The sequence below is a fragment of the Trifolium pratense genome, linkage group LG3 (genome assembly GCF_020283565.1).
Source record: "Trifolium pratense cultivar HEN17-A07 linkage group LG3, ARS_RC_1.1, whole genome shotgun sequence".
Classification (NCBI taxonomy): Eukaryota; Viridiplantae; Streptophyta; class Magnoliopsida; order Fabales; family Fabaceae; genus Trifolium; species Trifolium pratense.
The window spans coordinates 30,150,030-30,167,055 of record NC_060061.1 but is presented as its reverse complement, the minus strand read 5'-3'; the positions used below and the strand labels follow the sequence as shown (position 1 = coordinate 30,167,055).

At 33.6% G+C, this 17,026-nt stretch overlaps 2 protein-coding genes, 1 long non-coding RNA gene and 1 pseudogene across 4 annotated transcripts; 3 read left to right on the top strand and 1 right to left on the bottom strand.

Annotated features, from left to right (window-relative positions):
* The first annotated feature begins 1,474 nt into the window (after positions 1-1,474).
* Positions 1,475-5,097, top strand: LOC123916681 (annotated as a pseudogene).
* A 480-nt stretch (positions 5,098-5,577) lies between these two features.
* Positions 5,578-6,619, bottom strand: LOC123916682. Its single transcript, XR_006812231.1, has 3 exons — positions 6,368-6,619; positions 6,172-6,229; positions 5,578-5,715 (listed from the first exon to the last, which is right to left on the bottom strand). It is a non-coding gene; the product is annotated as an uncharacterized LOC123916682 (long non-coding RNA).
* A 1,793-nt stretch (positions 6,620-8,412) lies between these two features.
* Positions 8,413-12,169, top strand: LOC123912991. Of its 2 annotated transcripts, XM_045963593.1 has the most exons (6): positions 8,413-8,664; positions 8,816-10,542; positions 10,635-10,681; positions 10,757-11,641; positions 11,716-11,769; positions 11,853-12,169. In XM_045963593.1, exons 2-5 carry the CDS (start codon positions 10,525-10,527, stop codon positions 11,723-11,725), a joined length of 960 nt encoding a protein of 319 aa, XP_045819549.1. In that variant the 5' UTR covers positions 8,413-8,664; positions 8,816-10,524; the 3' UTR covers positions 11,726-11,769; positions 11,853-12,169. The 2 variants fall into 2 exon arrangements, with proteins under 2 accessions (XP_045819549.1, XP_045819551.1); XM_045963595.1 differs by lacking the exons at positions 8,413-8,664; positions 10,635-10,681 and having other exon boundaries at positions 10,505-10,542; positions 11,853-12,137.
* Positions 8,833-9,951, top strand: LOC123912992. Its single transcript, XM_045963596.1, has 2 exons — positions 8,833-9,134; positions 9,420-9,951. The coding sequence occupies exons 1-2, from the start codon at positions 8,833-8,835 to the stop codon at positions 9,949-9,951; spliced, it is 834 nt and encodes a 277-aa protein (XP_045819552.1).
* Positions 12,170-17,026: the final 4,857 nt, after the last annotated feature.

Here is a 17,026-nt window from a genome sequence, read left to right as displayed (position 1 = left end):
TGTGCCCTCTTTTCTGATCTCTCTCTCTCTCTCTCTCTCTGAACTCTCTAAGACAAAACACACAAGTCTTGTCCAAAATGAAATCAACTTTCCCTTAAAATGCAAAATGTTGAAATGTGGGCTTTGTTACTTGATCTTTATTAAAATGTGGCCCGGTCTATCATTAATTACACTTATTTGTACTCCCTCAGATTCTTTTTAGTGTCCTTTTTTTTAGCATCGTGTATTATTCATATAATTTACTTTAACCATAATTTTTATTAATTTATAATACCAAATGTTAGTAAATAAGATATTATTCAATTTATCTCGACGAATATTTTAAAAATATAAAATTTTTATAATTTATTATAATAGATAATTAAAAATATTAGTGATGAAAATATGATGCACGACATATGTACAATGGTAAAAAATGATATTTAAAAAGAAACAGACTTTTTCTACATTTGCTCTACTACTCTTTGACATTTTCTGCACCTTTCAATTAAGTTCAAGTTTCAAAGTTATAAGACGTAACTCAATTAACTTTTTCATTCCTTTTCACAATAAAAAATACAACATTTTGTCCTATATATTTAAGTGGATTTATACTTTTGTCCTTGGGGACCTTTGAAGTTTATATTTTGTCTTTGGGACCCTTTTAATTAAGTTTGATCTTTATTTAATTTTTTATTGTTTTATATTTAAAAATATAAATTTTGCAAGTAGTTTTAGTCTATGCAAAAGTTATATTTGTTTAATTATCATAAAACTCTTAAATTTTTAAATAATTTTTTCACTCATCGTATGAATTAAATGACTTTTTTAAACATAAAAAATTTGTTCTGAATGGGCTGGATGATTCCAATGGCTAGGTTGAGTAATTGGATATGGTGGTTATGAGCTTTAGACACGGGGGAAAGGTACATGCGAAAACATAAGGACGTCTAAAATTGCGAAGAATGATGTAATTTTTTCAAACAAGATTAAGGACCATATGGAAGTGGTAGATATATATATATTAAAGATTTGTCATGGAAATGGGGTTTGAGTCGCATGCAGATGTCACACTGCTTGTTTTATGAATGGTCTTGGGACCCTTCTAAGGGCATGTTAAGTTAAGCTTTGTTTATGGTCCCTTCTAAGCTAGCTGGTCTCACTTTTGTGCTATATATTTGTTTTTGAGTACTTGTCTAGTTTTGCTCTCACGAAAATAACAAATAGGATGAGTTTCGAAATAATGCTATAACATGATTAAGTGAGAATTACGTGCAAGTAATCAAATTGGAACTATTTATAACTGAAATTGACCATATCATCATAAATCCTCTCAACTCAACTTGAGCCACATATACGCAATTCAGATCAGTTAAGTACGCAACCTGATTTACATAGTAGTAGACTAGTAGTTGTAAAGTAGCATTATTTATTGTTGCAATTTCCTCTGTATCTAACACACTATCACACCCCATAAAAAAAATTGCACATTTTAATGGCCTCAATTTCCAAATCTTCAAATTCATTGTACAACTTCATTGTCAAAGAAGGCAATGTAATCAAAGGTTTAGTAGACTCAGGTTTATTAGAGGTTCCAAATATTTACATACAACCCATACATGAAAGAATCAACAAAAAAGACTCAAAGTCATGTGATATGCCACCAATTGATTTATCAAAACTCAATGGAAAAGAACATGAAAAAGTGGTGAATGAGATTGTTAGAGCGGCTGAGACACTTGAATTTTTTCAAGTAGTGAATCATTGTATTCCTTTGGAGCTATTGGAATCTGTAACACCCTAACCCCCTTAACGCGTATTTATTGAATATATGTAAATAAAACACTTAAGAAAATTAAGGTGTTACATGTTAATAAAACGAACATACAAGGCAAAAGGACATTCAACATGCTTATACATACTTGCGACAGCAGAAATGAAATTCAAACATGCAATCATTCCTTTTTAACACATATTGATCATCAAAAGCTAAATTATAATTATCCAAGGCATCAAAACATATACATAGCCTTATCATCATCATGGATATCATAATATACAAGTTAGCAAGGTCAAAGGTTAATACAGTCATCCAACAAGTTCAAGCGAATACCCCGTCCCGAGCAAGATCCTCAACCTGTGTATCTGAACCCCCAAAAGTCCAGCACATAACACAAAACAGAGAGTTAGAAATCATAATCAATAAATATATAAGTGTAAGAAATATACTTACACTTCCTCATCATATCATGCATATTCTAACTCATGAACATACATCAACAATCTCATTTAATTATAAGTTACAAGATAAATTATAACCAAACATCATTTACCAATCATCATTCATCACACAATCAAACTATGCGTCACATAACAATTATCACATAATGTACATATACCCTAATGCAATCTAACGCCACAACTTCATGCAATGTCCTCCTAGACATATCTAATGCATGTGGTACCAAACTTCTTTATTAGAGCATCTCACCTCTAATATTCTTCTTTATCGGATAAATATAATATGATATCCTTCTTTATTGGAATATCCAATATACATAAAAAATTCATGAATGCATGTAATTCATGAATTCATATTCACACAATTAGCATTTTGCTCGTCATTTATTAAGTGAAACATAATTCAACTTACTTCTTTATTAAGATACTTCAATCTTAATATCCTTCCTTTACATCCATCAAATAACATCAACAATCATTAATAATTGCATACAAACACAATTAATCCACGTTATCAATACATATCGATTATCACATACAATGCATTTACTTCGCATTTTAACACAATACTAATAAGTACATTGTATTAAGCATGCATTATCTCACAAAACAAACTCTGGAATCGGAATCTACGCGAAAAACCGAGTAAAATAGGTTCCAGGTGCATAAACCATCAAAAGTCAACCCAGGACTTCAGGGTCTGCTGACTGCTGCGCAGGAGCAAGAAAAATAATAGCTGAATTGTGCATGGCGCAGGGACTGTTCAAAAGGCTGCGCATAGCGCAGGGGATCAGTCCAAACGCGATTTTGCACGTAAAAGTACTTATTTTGACCTAAAATCACTTATTTCTAACTCAAGAAATTATACCAAGCATAGGTTATGTTTATACATGTTCAAAAACACTTAAAAGCAACTATTAACATCAATAATCACTTATCTTCATGGATTTTGACACATTTATACACAAACACATAACCCACAAAGTTCTTGGTAAAACATCTACAAATTCCCAGTTAAAACCCCACAAATTCGTTCATACAACTTGTTAAGAGTTTATTTAACATGTTATGATCAATAGATTTTACTTTCATTAAGAAAAATCTCACAACCCAAAACGAAAATGAGTGGAAGAGTTTGGGAATGAAGGAATCGACATCCTCCCCTTTTGGAATCACTCAAGATCATGGAAATCTAACTCTCTTACCTTAGATTCAACGAGATCGATGATTGCTCTTGAAATCTCCACTCAAGCTTTGCCCTAGCTCTTGAAGCTCTCCCTCTAACTCTTCTTGAATCACAAAGCAAAAAGTGAACTTTTCTCTCTCTACCAAGGCCCATATAGCGCCCCCCTCTTGTGTGTCAAGGCCCATTGGGCCTCAAGCCCAATAGTTTGGCCCAACTCGCGTTAACTCTCACTAACTCGCGCGTTAACTAAAGTATTCGATAATTAACTTAAAGTTACTAACTTAATAAAATGCCACGTCAATAAACATTGTAAACACACAAAAACGAATAAATAAAAATTGGGTCATTACAGAATCACTTAAGGATTCAGCACACACATTTTTCAACATGCCACTAGAGAAGAAAGTTGCTTATAGACAAAGTTTAAAGATGAAATATGGGACTAGCTTTGCTCCTGTGAAAGAAAATGTGTTGGAATGGAAAGACCATATCAATATGGTATATAGTACTAGTAGTGATGAAGATGCTCTTCAATATTGGCCTAATCAGTGCAAGTAAGTTCATCTAGTACCCTTTTGATTTCATCATTCCTGTTAGTCCTTGGAGTATCATCTGGTTTTCATTGAAAGTGGGTCTAGCATTTTTGGAGTACGATCGGGAGTTAAGTGAATTATAGAATTTCTGGGTTAGGTCGTCTTTTTGTTAAAACTCTTATTAACCACTTGATGTAGGGCGTAGGGCGTGACTCAGATGTAGGGACTATCACAGTGCTCCTCCAAGATGGAATTGGTGGCTTATATGTCAAAGCAGAGGTTTAGTCATCAATGTTGGTGATGCTTTAGAGGTTGGATATCTTGAAATCTAAGATTAATTAAAATAATTTCCAATTACTCCATCAAAATACACTGAATTTGTTAATTTCATTTTTCTAAACAAGAAAATGTTAGTACACAGTATTATAAATTTATAATGATGAATTTTCTCAATAAGACAATTGTTTACATATGGTGCTTTGATTAACAAAACAGTAACCACAGGACAAAACAGTATACGACAGATTAAGATAGTACATGATAGGACAAAATTGCACCAGAGAGAGATAATATTTTTATATTCGAAAAGAAAATGGGTATTTTTGTTATTTTTTATAGTTGTACTATGGCTAAAAAGTTGTGCGGTGGTTTAGTGAGGGACAAAATTTCATGTTTGTCCTATCTTTTTTACCTATTTTGTCCAGTCTCCTAACCAATTTATAAATCTACAGGGTATATCAAAAGTTGTCCAGTTTAATCCCCGATTTTTTAGTTGATCAAACGCACCATAAAACCATGAATATGCAGTCACGTACTATGGTAATTGGTAACCATACATAGATCTCACATAGATAACTTCTAACCCTTTTGCTATTTTAATGTAAGATACTAAGCAATGGGAAGTATAAGAGTTCAGAACAGAGAGTAATAATGACAACATCCACCCAATCCAGTGTATCAATTCCACTGTTCACTCAACCAATAGTTATAGAGAGGATTGGCCCATTACCAGGATTGGTGAAGAAAGATGAATTGGCTGATTATAGGGAAGTCTTGTGGCAGGATTACATAAACAACTTCTTTGGAAATCCTCATAAAGGAAAGAAAACTCTTGAAATTGCAAAGATCAACTTTGAATAATAGTATGAAGATTGTGAACCAAAGATATATATTTGTTGTATATTTGTTAGACAATTGTGTTTGAATAACATTAGTGTTTTTTGAAAAGGTTCGACGAAGGTAATAATAGTAATCGTATATCCGTAAGTTATTACTGAGTACTTCAGTTATTTGTCCAGGCACTCATCAACTCTTTTTTTTTTTTTTGAAGAAGCTAAATTAGCCCACTCAAATTGGCGCCAGAAAGAATTGAATCTCAGAGAGTTAGCCCACTCAAGAGGAGCACACTCCCAGGTTCCAAGCCAATACCAATGCACCAACCCAAGTGGGTTTCAACTCTTTCAAAAGAAAATTTCTAATATAACATGGCAACTAATTTAATCGGTTTATAAACTTGTAAGTAAATTAAACTGAAGTTAAACTAAATAAATATGTTAGTTGAAAAGATCCAACAAAATCAAATTACTCAAACAACAATAGTATAGATTGATTGTAGAAAAATACTACGGATATGCTTGCCTCTTTTGCTTTCGAGCTTCTTCATCTCCCTCATGCAATTTTTGTTGTCTCTCTTTTTCTTGAGACTGAAGACAATACTTCCCCTGTTTCATGGACTGTAATACTTTCTCTCTTACTCTCTATATCCTTCTGCAAAGTCTATCATTCCATGCATTGTTATTTTTGATTGATTATGGCAAGATATGCAATGAAGGTTTTAAATTGCGGTCAGCATCCGCAATTGCGGACAGAGTATTGCATCAACCGCATCGCACCGCAATTGCGTGTGATTTTAATTCATGAGTATGGTCGCATCGTACGATTTCAACCATGTTCAATCAAATTTTCTCACCAAAAAATAAAATTTATGAACTTCAAATGCTACTAATTTGTGTCAAATCATGAAAAACCTTACTTTTAGCAACTCTCAACCTAGTATTTTAAACACATTCGAATAGTGTTTATGGAATAAACAAAAAATCTACAATGGTAGATAAATAGTGTAGTGACCTAGAAGTGTCAATGACCGCAATCGCAACAACCGCAACGGTTACCGCATCAGATACCGCAACCGCAATTTAAAACCTTGATGATAGAAGAGTTTATGATACTAACCTTCATCCTCGCGATATGATAATCCTAATAATCCTTCTCTCTCTTCTCTCTCTCAAACCTCAACACCAAAAATAAATAAATGAAAGTGAATTTTACATAGACCTAGATGAGAAAATCAACGAATAAAGACAAGGGTCTTGCTAATTGGAAGTTAAGAAAAGTGAAAAGACGTGTAAACCTAGAATTTGAAAGTTACCTTAATTGATAAAGGTATTTTGATGAATGAGATGTAGAAGGAGGGAAGTCATCATCGGAGAAAAGGAAGTTCCAGAGAGAGTCATCGGAGGAGAGGCGATGAAGGAGGCGGCATGAGATGGAGATGCAGCAAAGGTCTTTGTGGCTGAAATTGCTTTTTTCAATTCCGATTTCCAGAATTCTGCTCCATAGTTCCTCAGGTAGAGATGACATTTTCGGTGAATTCAACAAAGTATCCCATTGTACAGCCGCCCTATTTCCCGCGAGTTTCTCTTCTTCATCCGTGTTTGTTTATTATAACAAGAAAAATGTTAACATGTGCACCAAAGGCATATGTTAAGGAAGCAAAAGTAGAAATAATATATTGAAATATGTGCATTGAAATAATATATTGAAATATGTGCATTTAACTTTTTGTGCACATGTTAACATGACCCTAATAAAAATTATTTTTTTTAAATAAAATAATCTTTACTTTATTATATAACTTATAAAAGTGATTATTTATAATTACAAACAACTTTCTTCTTTTAACATTTTTTTTCTCTCTCATCTAAAAAAATTATTATTATTTTATAAGCTACTCTAAGTAGCTTCTCATTATTAGTTGTTTTCTAATTATTTTTAATTTCTGATTATTTTAAAAATTTATAACAAACGGACACAAAACAATTAAAAGTGATTATTTTTATAAAAAAAATGATATTTTTCTAAAATAAGCTATAACAAACGAACTCTTAGGGTCCGTTTGTTATAGATTAAAAAAAATAGTGATTATAATATAAAATAATTTAGAGATTAGTTTTTAGAGATTTTTAGAAAAGTTGAATTTCCTTTGTGTTTGTTTATTATAATAAAAATCACTTTTTTTTAAATAAAATAATTTTTAGTTTGTTTGGATACAATTTATAAAAGTGATTTTTTTTAATTACAAATAACTTTCTTCTTTTAACATTTATTTTCCCTCTCCTCTAAAAAAAATCTATTATTTATAAGCTACTCTTAGTAGCTTCTCATTTTTAGCTGTTTTCTGATTATTTTCAGCTTCTGATTATTTTTAAAATCTGTAACAAACAGATGCAAAACAATTAAAAGTGATTATTTTTATAAAAAAAGTGATTTTTTTCTAAAATAAGCTATAACAAACGGCCTCTTAATTTTTTCATGATTTTCTGTTTATAGTCATCTTGTGCGACGTTGTGTTTATAGTAGTCTTGTGCGGCGTTGGATTTATCGTTAGGAGTGGGCATGGTTCGGTTTTGGAAGAAAACCGAACCCAAAACCGAACCGAACTGAACCAAACTGTTTTCAAAATTCATAGTAACCGAACTGAACTGTTTGTCTTTCGAACTGAACCGAATTGTTAAAGTGGTTCGGTTTTATGGTTTTGAACCAAACCATAACTAATTTTTCACTAAAAATAACTGAACCATTAAACCAAACCAAACCAAACTGATAACCATGAACCGAACCAAACTGTTTCAGTTTAGTTTTAAAACTGTTAGTTATGGTTCAGTTTATTTTTGGTTTGGTTTGACAGTTTAGTTTGGTTTTTGGGTTTGTTTGCCCACCCCTATTTATCGTCGTCTTGTGCGACATTCGTTGGTTTTTCGTTTTGGTACCGTGATTCTTTGATTTAAATTGACATATCCATCTTAACTTATTAGAGATCTGACGAAGACTTGGACATCAACGTTGCAGATCCGGGAGTATAAATATTCCGATTACATTTATTTTGTCATATTTGTAGGCAGTTTCATGATGCCGTTGTATGCTATTAACCTAGATGCAACATGATTGTTTATAGATTCACCTTTTTCAGTTTTTAGCAATCTTGAATTTGTAATGATATGTTTCAATTTGAATGAATGAATATTTACTTTTAGTAAAAAAAAAATATCTTATTGTGTTTTGGGAAAAATACACTAACCTCCCCTCAACTTTATCCATATGTAACAAACACCCCCTCTATTTTCTCACATGACACAAACCTCCCTTCCCACTTAACGCCGTTAAAGTCCGTCAATTCACTGTTCCCTCTTCTCCAAAATAGAAAGCGCGCTTCTCCAAAATTGTTACCGCATATTTAGTTCCCTCTTCACCTTCTAAATTCATATGTCTATTCACTGTTCACACCAAGGAATATTGATCATCATCAATTTTGTTCTCACCATGGAAGTAACAAACAACTCCATATTGATCATCGATTTTCGTTCTCACCAAGGAATATTGATCATCATCGATCATCGATTTATTGGGTATTCTTCATCATCATCAATTTCGTTTTCGCCACATTCGGTAACGTCACTTTCCTTTTTGCCACACTCTTTGTCGTCTTCATCCATTTCATTCTCGATGTTCTCATTAACATTGATTTTGTGTATTTCATCTATTTATTTGGTTGATGCCTCTTATTTACTCATATTTCTTTATTGTGTTCTTGTTTCAGTGTATTTAGGATAAAAGATGGGGTACAATCAATATGATAAACCTAACCCAGATTGTGTTCATTTGATGGTACATTTTGATGGAGAAGCTAGCAAGCCGATTTTGAATGTTGACCCTGACCGATACTCTTACTTTGATTTGGTTGACGACGTTAACGAGTTGGCTACAGATGTTGGGTGCAAGGATTCAAGTTTGTCGGTAAGCCTTTGTTTTTTTCATCCTGGTAGTCAAGGCAAAATCCCCATTAAAACTGATTCAGATGTTCTTGACATTTTTAAGCTAAATAATATGCGTAGTTGTATCCATGTGTATGCTGCATTATTAATGTTAAATATGCTTGGATCTCAACCCCAAAAGCTAGCTCAAAGGGTGAGGTTGCCCTCACATATTTATACACTTCACATCCCGGGAACCTAAGCAATGTGGGACTTCAAACAATCTCCAACAACACAACAACATATTCAACACCCACCCTCACGCCTAGCGTGGTCCCTCACGCCTAGCGTGGTCCCTCACGCCTAGCGTGGTCCTGGGTCAAATGCCCACATTGCAGTCTTTAACCCGATTCTGATACCATGTTAAATATGTTTGGATCTCATCCCCAAATTAAATCATCATCATGAAGAAACTGAAGTTCCTAGGCAGATTGTTGATACAATAATTAGTGACTCTGATATTGAGTGGGATGGTGATGAACTTGAACAAAATGAAAGTGAAGAAACTAATTCAAGTTCTAGTGACATAAATGAAGAATGGAAAAATGAAATCAATATTGATGAGCTTAGTGATTACGAAGAAAAACATGATGTTATTGTTACTGATCAGAATTCAGATGAAGATAAGGTGCCGATTTATGTTGATAGAGGTATGAAAGGAAGGATATTCGAACCTCTTTGTGATGGAAAAGTTGAATTAGAAGCAGGTTTATTGTTTGTTGATGTGAATGAGTTTAGAACATCCCTTAGAGATTTTGTTATACAAGAGGGATTTGAGATTAAGAGGATTAAAAATGAAAAGGCAAGGGTAACCGCTATATGTGTTGCAGATGGTTGTAGTTGGCGCATCCATGCCTCTCCTACACCGGATGGAAAAACATATAAGATTAAGACATACAACCCTACTCATTCTTGCATATGAACGTCAAAGAATTCAAATGCTACATCTACTTGGATTGCAAAGAAGTTAGAAAGCAAGATAAAAGCTGACCCTGATATAAGTTATGCAATTATGAAACAAGAATTGTTGGATAGCTATGGAATAGAACCAAGTAATGTAGCTCAACTTTATCGTGCAAGAAAAAGGGTCAGACAAGACACCAAAGGGGTTCATGCACCTTCATATAATGACTTGCCAGTTTGGGCCAATCTTGCTTTGGAGATAAATCCTGGTTCTATAATAAAACTACAATTGGAACCCAAAATCAACAACAATCCAGAGTTTAAAAGATTTTTTGTTTGCCTAAATGCAATGAAAAGTGGTTTTGTGAGAGGTTGCAGGCCTTGGTTTGGCATTGATGGGTGTCATTTAAAAGGACCATACGGGGGGGGGGGGTTACTATCAGCTGTGGCAGTTGATGGAAACAATGGCGTGTTTCCAATTACATTCGCTGTTGTGGAAGTTGAGTGCAAAGACTCATGAAAGTTTTTTTTGTCCTTATTGGGTGATGCTCTGAGATCTGTTCTCGAATGGCAAGATAAGCATGTGACAATCATGTCTGATATGCAAAAGGTTAGTGACTTTCTTGTATTGTTAATTTATCATTTTATATCATAATTTATTGTGTAATTTGACTTGTGTAATTTGATTTATCTATGAAATAGGGATTGCGAAATGCAGTTGTAGAAACTTTTCCGTATGCCAAACACTGGTAACAATTGTTGTTTACATTTTATATGTTTTATTTTTACATTTTGTAATGATTATTCTTTTATTATTTATATAGGTATTGTTGTAATCATCTGTTAAACAATTTCAAACTCAATTTCAAAACATTGCTTCTTAGTACACAATTTTGGGCCGTTGCAATGGCATATAATGAGTTTTTGTTTGACAAAGCCATGGACAAACTCACGAAAGTTAGTAATGAGGCTGTAAATTGGTTGCTAGATCCGGAAAGGCCTAAAAGCATGTGTGCAAGACATACTATTGACTCTGAGTGCAAATCTGATCATGTAACAAATAATGTTTCAGAGTCCTTTAATAGTTGGTTGAGTGATGACAGAAAAAAGACAATTTTGTCAATGATTGAGTCAATTACTTGTAGGTTGATGGCTAGATTTCAAACAAGGTTTGAAAAAGCATGTGATTTTGAGAACATTATCACACCTAAGATTAGAAAGGAGCTTGATACTAAAATGCAAGATGGAAGAATGTGTAAACTCACATATGCAGGTGATGATGAGTTTCAAGTGAAAGATGGTTATACCACCTTTGTGGTGAACTTGAGATTTAGAACATGTGGTTGTGATTATTGGAGGGTGTCTGGTTTGCCTTGCAAACATGCATGTGCATGTATTGCATACAAGAGAGAAAATGTAGAACTATTTGCTGATAATGTGTATACTACTAAAGTTTATTGCTTATGTTATAATGAGATTATACATCCCATGCCTGAGTTAGACACAAAAAATAGAGGCAGCTATGGGAATATTGATCCTCCTGTATTGAGGAGACTTCCAGGTCGACCAAGAATTAATCGAAAGAGAAGTGTGATCGAAGGTCCAGGTGATCCTCAGGATGCAAGAAGATCAAACACAGTTAGATGTGGAAATTGTAAGAATTTGGGCACAACATATTGGGCTGTCAAAGAGATAAAACTCAAAAACAGGTATGACTACAAAGCTTAAAGATTTTGGAGGAATTATCTTCACATTAATATTGACATGTATGTTTAATGTGCAGAAAAAATTGAAGGTTCGACGTAAAAAAAATAGTAGCGTTGCCAATGCAAACATGGTAAATTAAAAACTCATTTTCCTCTTTAATAGATAATAAATAATAAAGTTAATTAACCAATGCCATATTTTATCATCTTACAGCAAAAGGCGACAATGGAAAGTCATCATGGAGCTGCAAGTCAAGATCACTCGGGAAATAGCCAAGTTACTCATGAGAATGCTGACTAACACTCGTGAACAAGAAGACAATCTTGCTGTAAACTTTTTTGAAGATATGATGTAGATGACTTTGGGGATATATTTTGATGGATATTTTGATTTTAGAGATATTTTGAAGATATGCATATGATTTTGGAGATATTTTGATGGATATTCACTTTTTTTTTGGGAATATGATGTATAACTGTTTGATAGTTAAAATTCTGATATATTTTTATGACAAATTTGAGTTTATCAGTTATATATTGTGGTTTTGTGATGTTTCTGCTCCTGCTATTGGTTAATTTGCAGGTTCTGTGCACTTTTGAGTTCTTAATGCTTGCACTTTTGAGTTTTTAATGCTTGCTTTGGAGGTGTCCTTTTGTGCTTTGGACGTTTGAGTTGCAAGTTCTTATTTTTTAGCAGTGATTTTTTGCCATGTCTTATGCCAAATCCATGGAAAAATAGTAGTTTTTAGTTTTAAAAAAAAAAGTGTTAAGTTGACAAATGAGGTTTTTTTTATCATTTTAAGAGATCTAAGGGAGGTTAGTGTCTAGTTTAAAATTAGATGAATGGTTAACGAAGTTGATAAGAGAGGTTTTTATCTATTTTTAGAGACTCAGGAGAGGTCAGTGTCAAATTTAAAAATAGAGGGTGTGTCTGCGTCATTTAAAGAGACCTCAGGTGATAAGCGACCGCTTAGGATCGTCTTGAAAACAGGTAAAAGAGGAACTTGACCATAACCGCAACCTGCCGGTAGAACCAAAGTTATCAAGGAAAAGAGGAACTTGACCCTAACCGCGACCTGCCGGTAGAACCAAAGTTATCAAAGAAAGTGCGACCCTAACCGCGACCTGCCGGTAGAACCAACACTATAAAGTTCTTATCTCAAGAACAATGTTCTTATCACAAGAACAAAGAAAAAGTTCTCACAAGAGAAACTCTCAAATTAGATTATATTCCAAATTGTTTGAAAAGTACATGATAGTCCTATTTATAGCATATCCTTACATAGTAGGATTTATTGTCCACTACCATACATTCACCATATGACTTAGAAAATTCCCACTAGCCACTATAATGACTTAGTGCACCACTAGGAAGCATCTAGAGAGCCTAGGGAGCAACTAAAGGTCATCTAAAAACCCTCCTAATACCAAAAAAGAAAATTACAATAAAAATAAAGAAAATTGGACTTAATTGTTTTCTATTTAGTCCAATATTATTAGACCATAAATCAGCCCAAAGATGCTCCTTATCATGTGAAATGGGCTTTAAGTTGGGCTCAAGCATCTTCATCCAAATATTTTTTTGTGCATTTTTTTATAAGTTTCCTTCCACATGTTTAGGAACTCATGATCGTATCATTCTCTCCCTCTTCAAGAGGATTTGTCCTCAAATCCAAACATGCATAAATAACTAAAGGATTAGTAAAAAAAATTCTCTCTTTTGGATATTCCCTTTCTTTTTGCAAGTTGATTTTTTTTTTCTTCAATCTTCTCAAAGTTGACATCTTTTTCAACCTCCTCATTTATTTTTCTCTCATAAATTTCCTTCGCTTCACATTCATGTTTCTTTTCTTCTTTTCTCTCAATATTTTCTTTCTCCTCCACTTCTATAAAATCATTATATTCTCTATCACAATTGGTTATTATACATAAAGCTATCCTTATGCACCATGCATAAGTTACTTAGTGCACCCCCCAAATTACTTGTGCACCCCCCAAATTACTAGCACACCCCCAAATTTCTCATGCACCCCCCAAATTACTTGTGCACCCCCCAAATTTCTCATGCACCCCCAAATTTCTCGCACACCCCCAATATGACTTTTGCCCCCAAATTTTATTTTTTTGGTCCCCTCCACATTTCTAGCCTAAACCATTTTGTTGTGGGAATAGTTTCAGAGATATGCACTCCAAAACCATTAAGTGTATAAGATGGTTTTAGAGTACAACCCTATAATTAGAATACAAACAATAATTGTGATTTGAAACCATTTAACCAACATAATGGTTTCCAGAATTTTTAAAACCATATAAACACACATAAAACCATTTTACAATACAAATGGTTTCAGTGTATAACTATCTGAAACCATTTAACCAACATAATGGTTTCCAGATTTTTTAAAACCATAAAAACACACATAAAACCATTTTACAATACAAATGGTTTCAGTGTATAACTATCTGAAACCATTTAACCAGCATAATGGTTTCCAGAATTTTTGAAACCATAAAAACACACATAAAACCATTTTACAATACAAATGGTTTTAGTGTATAACTATCTGAAACCATTTAACTGGTTTTAAATAATGATTATAATTGTACCAAAAAAAAACAATTATGATTCTAATTATAGGTTGTACTTCAAAACCATCTTATGCACTTAATGGTTTTGGAGTGTATATTTTTGAAACCATTCCCACAGCAAAATGGTTTAGGCTTGAAATATGGGGGGTTAAAAAAAAAATTGGGCGCACAAGTCATCTGGGGGGTGCGTGAAAAATTTTAGGGGGTGCGCTAGAAATTTGGGGGTGCGCGAGAAATTGGGGGTGCATGAGAAATTTGGGGGGGTGCACGAGAAATTTGGGGGTGTGCGAGTAATTTGGGGGGTACATGAGAAATTTGGGGGGTGTGAGATTAGGTGTGAGTGTGTGAGTTGAAATTGGCTAGGATTATTACATGTGGATGCTCAATCTAATGGATGTTATTGACTTATGTACCATGCATAAGGATTACACTTATGTATAATAACTTCTCCCGTTTTTATCTATTTTTAGAGACTCAAGAGAGGTCAGTGTCAAATTTAAAAATAGAGGGTGTGTCTGCGTCATTTAAAGAGACCTCAGGTGATAAGCGACCGCTTAAGATCGTCTTGAAAACAGGTAAAAGAGGAACTTGACCCTAACCGCAACCTGCCGGTAGAACCAAAGTTATCAAGGAAAAGAGGAACTTGACCCTAACCGCGACCTGCCGGTAGAACCAAAGTTATCAAAGAAAGTGTGACCCTAACCGCGACCTGCCGGTAGAACCAACACTATAAAGTTCTTATCTCAAGAACAATGTTCTTATCACAAGAACAAAGAAAAAGTTCTCACAAGAGAAACTCTCAAATTAGATTATAGTCCAAATTGTTTGAAAATTACATGATAGTCCTATTTATAGCATATCCTTACATAGTAGGATTTATTGTCCACTACCATACATTCACCATATGACTTAGAAAATTCCCACTAGCCACTATAATGACTTAGTGCACCACTAGGAAGCATCTAGAGAGCCTAGGGAGCAACTAAAGGTCATCTAAAAACCCTCCTAATACCAAAAAAGAAAATTACAATAAAAATAAAGAAAATTGAACTTAATTGTTTTCTATTTAGTCCAATATTATTAGACCATAAATCAGCCCAAAGATGCTCCTTATCATGTGAAATGGGCTTTAAGTTGGGCTCAAGCATCTTCATCTAAATATTTTTTTGTGCATTTTTTTATAAGTTTCCTTCCACATGTTTAGGAACTCATGATCGTATCATTCTCTCCCTCTTCAAGAGGATTTGTCCTCAAATCCAAACATGCATAAATAACTAAAGGATTAGTAAAAAAAATTCTCTCTTTTGGATATTCCCTTTCTTTTTGCAAGTTGATTTTTTTTTTTCTTCAATCTTCTCAAAGTTGACATCTTTTTCAACCTCCTCATTTATTTTTCTCTCATAAATTTCCTTCGCTTCACATTCATGTTTCTTTTCTTCTTTTCTCTCAATATTTTCTTTCTCCTCCACTTCTATAAAATCATTATATTCTCTATCACAATTTTCTATGTTCTCTACTTCCTTTTCTTTACTTCTCTCAAAATTGGAATTTCTATTTTCTTCAATAACTTCTCCTTGAGATAAAGATTATAGAGTACAAGAAGTAAAATAAACATTATTAAAAGGAATGATGACATTTTCGGTAGCCACAAAAACGCTATCAATTTCTTTTTCAATAATCTCTTCTTTTTCTTTCTCACTCTTAGGAATGGTGACATTTTCGATAGCTACAAAAATGTTCTCAATTTCTTTTTCAATAATCTCTTTTCCCTTCACTTCACTTTCAAGTTTCTCCTTGCTCTCTTGTTTTCTTTTCTCTCTACCAGTCTCTTTATTTTGGAAGTTACCCCAAAATACATCAAAATTTGCAATATGTTTTTTTGTTTGTCCCTCACTTTTCATTCTTCTATCTTCTATCTCCTTTTCTCCGTCTTTTTTTTTAATAATTTTTTCTATAATTTCTCTCTATGTGATCAAACTTTTCATGAAGCTTTTGAAATTCTTGAAATAATAACTTCTCCAAATGTTTCATGGAGACATGCTTTTCTTCCTCCATATATTTTTTTTAAACTCTTTTTTTTTAACAAAATAAAAAAAATGATAGATCAAACCTGATTTCAAGAGCCGAAGCTCTGATACCAACTGATAAGCGACTGCTTAGGATCGTCTTGAAAACAGGTAAAAGAGGAACTTTACCCTAACCGCAACCTGCCAGTAGAACCAGAGTTATCAAGGAAAAGAGGAACTTGACCCTAACCACGACCTGCCGGTAGAACCAAAGTTATCAAAGAAAGTGCGACCCTAACCGCGACCTGCCGGTAGAACCAACACTATAAAGTTCTTATCTCAAGAACAATGTTCTTATCCCAAGAACAAAGAAAAAGTTCTCACAAGAGAAACTCTCAAATTAGATTATATTCCAAGTTGTTTGAAAAGTACATGATAGTCATATTTATAGCATATCCTTACATAGTAGGATTTATTGTCCACTACCATACATTCACCATATGACTTAGAAAATTCCCACTAGGGTTGGGAACAGGCCAGGCCAGGCCAGGCCTTGACAGGCCTGAGCCTGGCCTACGATTTTTTTTTAGGCCTGAGCCTGGCCTGTGGCCTATCAAATGTTATTTTTTTTGGCCTGGCCTGTGCCTTTTAAAAGCCTGGCCTGACCTTGTAGCCTGTTTAAAAGTCTGTGTTACATTAAAGCTTCTCTATATAGTTTTTTTAAATAGGCTAAATAGGCCTTAAAAAGTTCACATTTAAATTTTTATAATTTCTACAACATTAAGAAAAAGCT

What these genes read in the sequence shown, in the direction of transcription:
- LOC123912991 (XM_045963593.1), top strand. An exon ending in TTTCCGTATGCCAAACACTG is followed by an intron (nt 10,682 to 10,756) that starts GTAACAATTGTT and finishes TTATTTATATAG; the next exon opens with GTATTGTTGTAATCATCTGT.
- LOC123912992 (XM_045963596.1), top strand. Translation starts at nt 8,833, where the DNA reads ATGGGGTACAATCAATATGATAAACCTAACCCAGATTGTGTTCATTTG. An exon ending in ATCCATGTGTATGCTGCATT is followed by an intron (nt 9,135 to 9,419) that starts ATTAATGTTAAA and finishes TCTCATCCCCAA; the next exon opens with ATTAAATCATCATCATGAAG.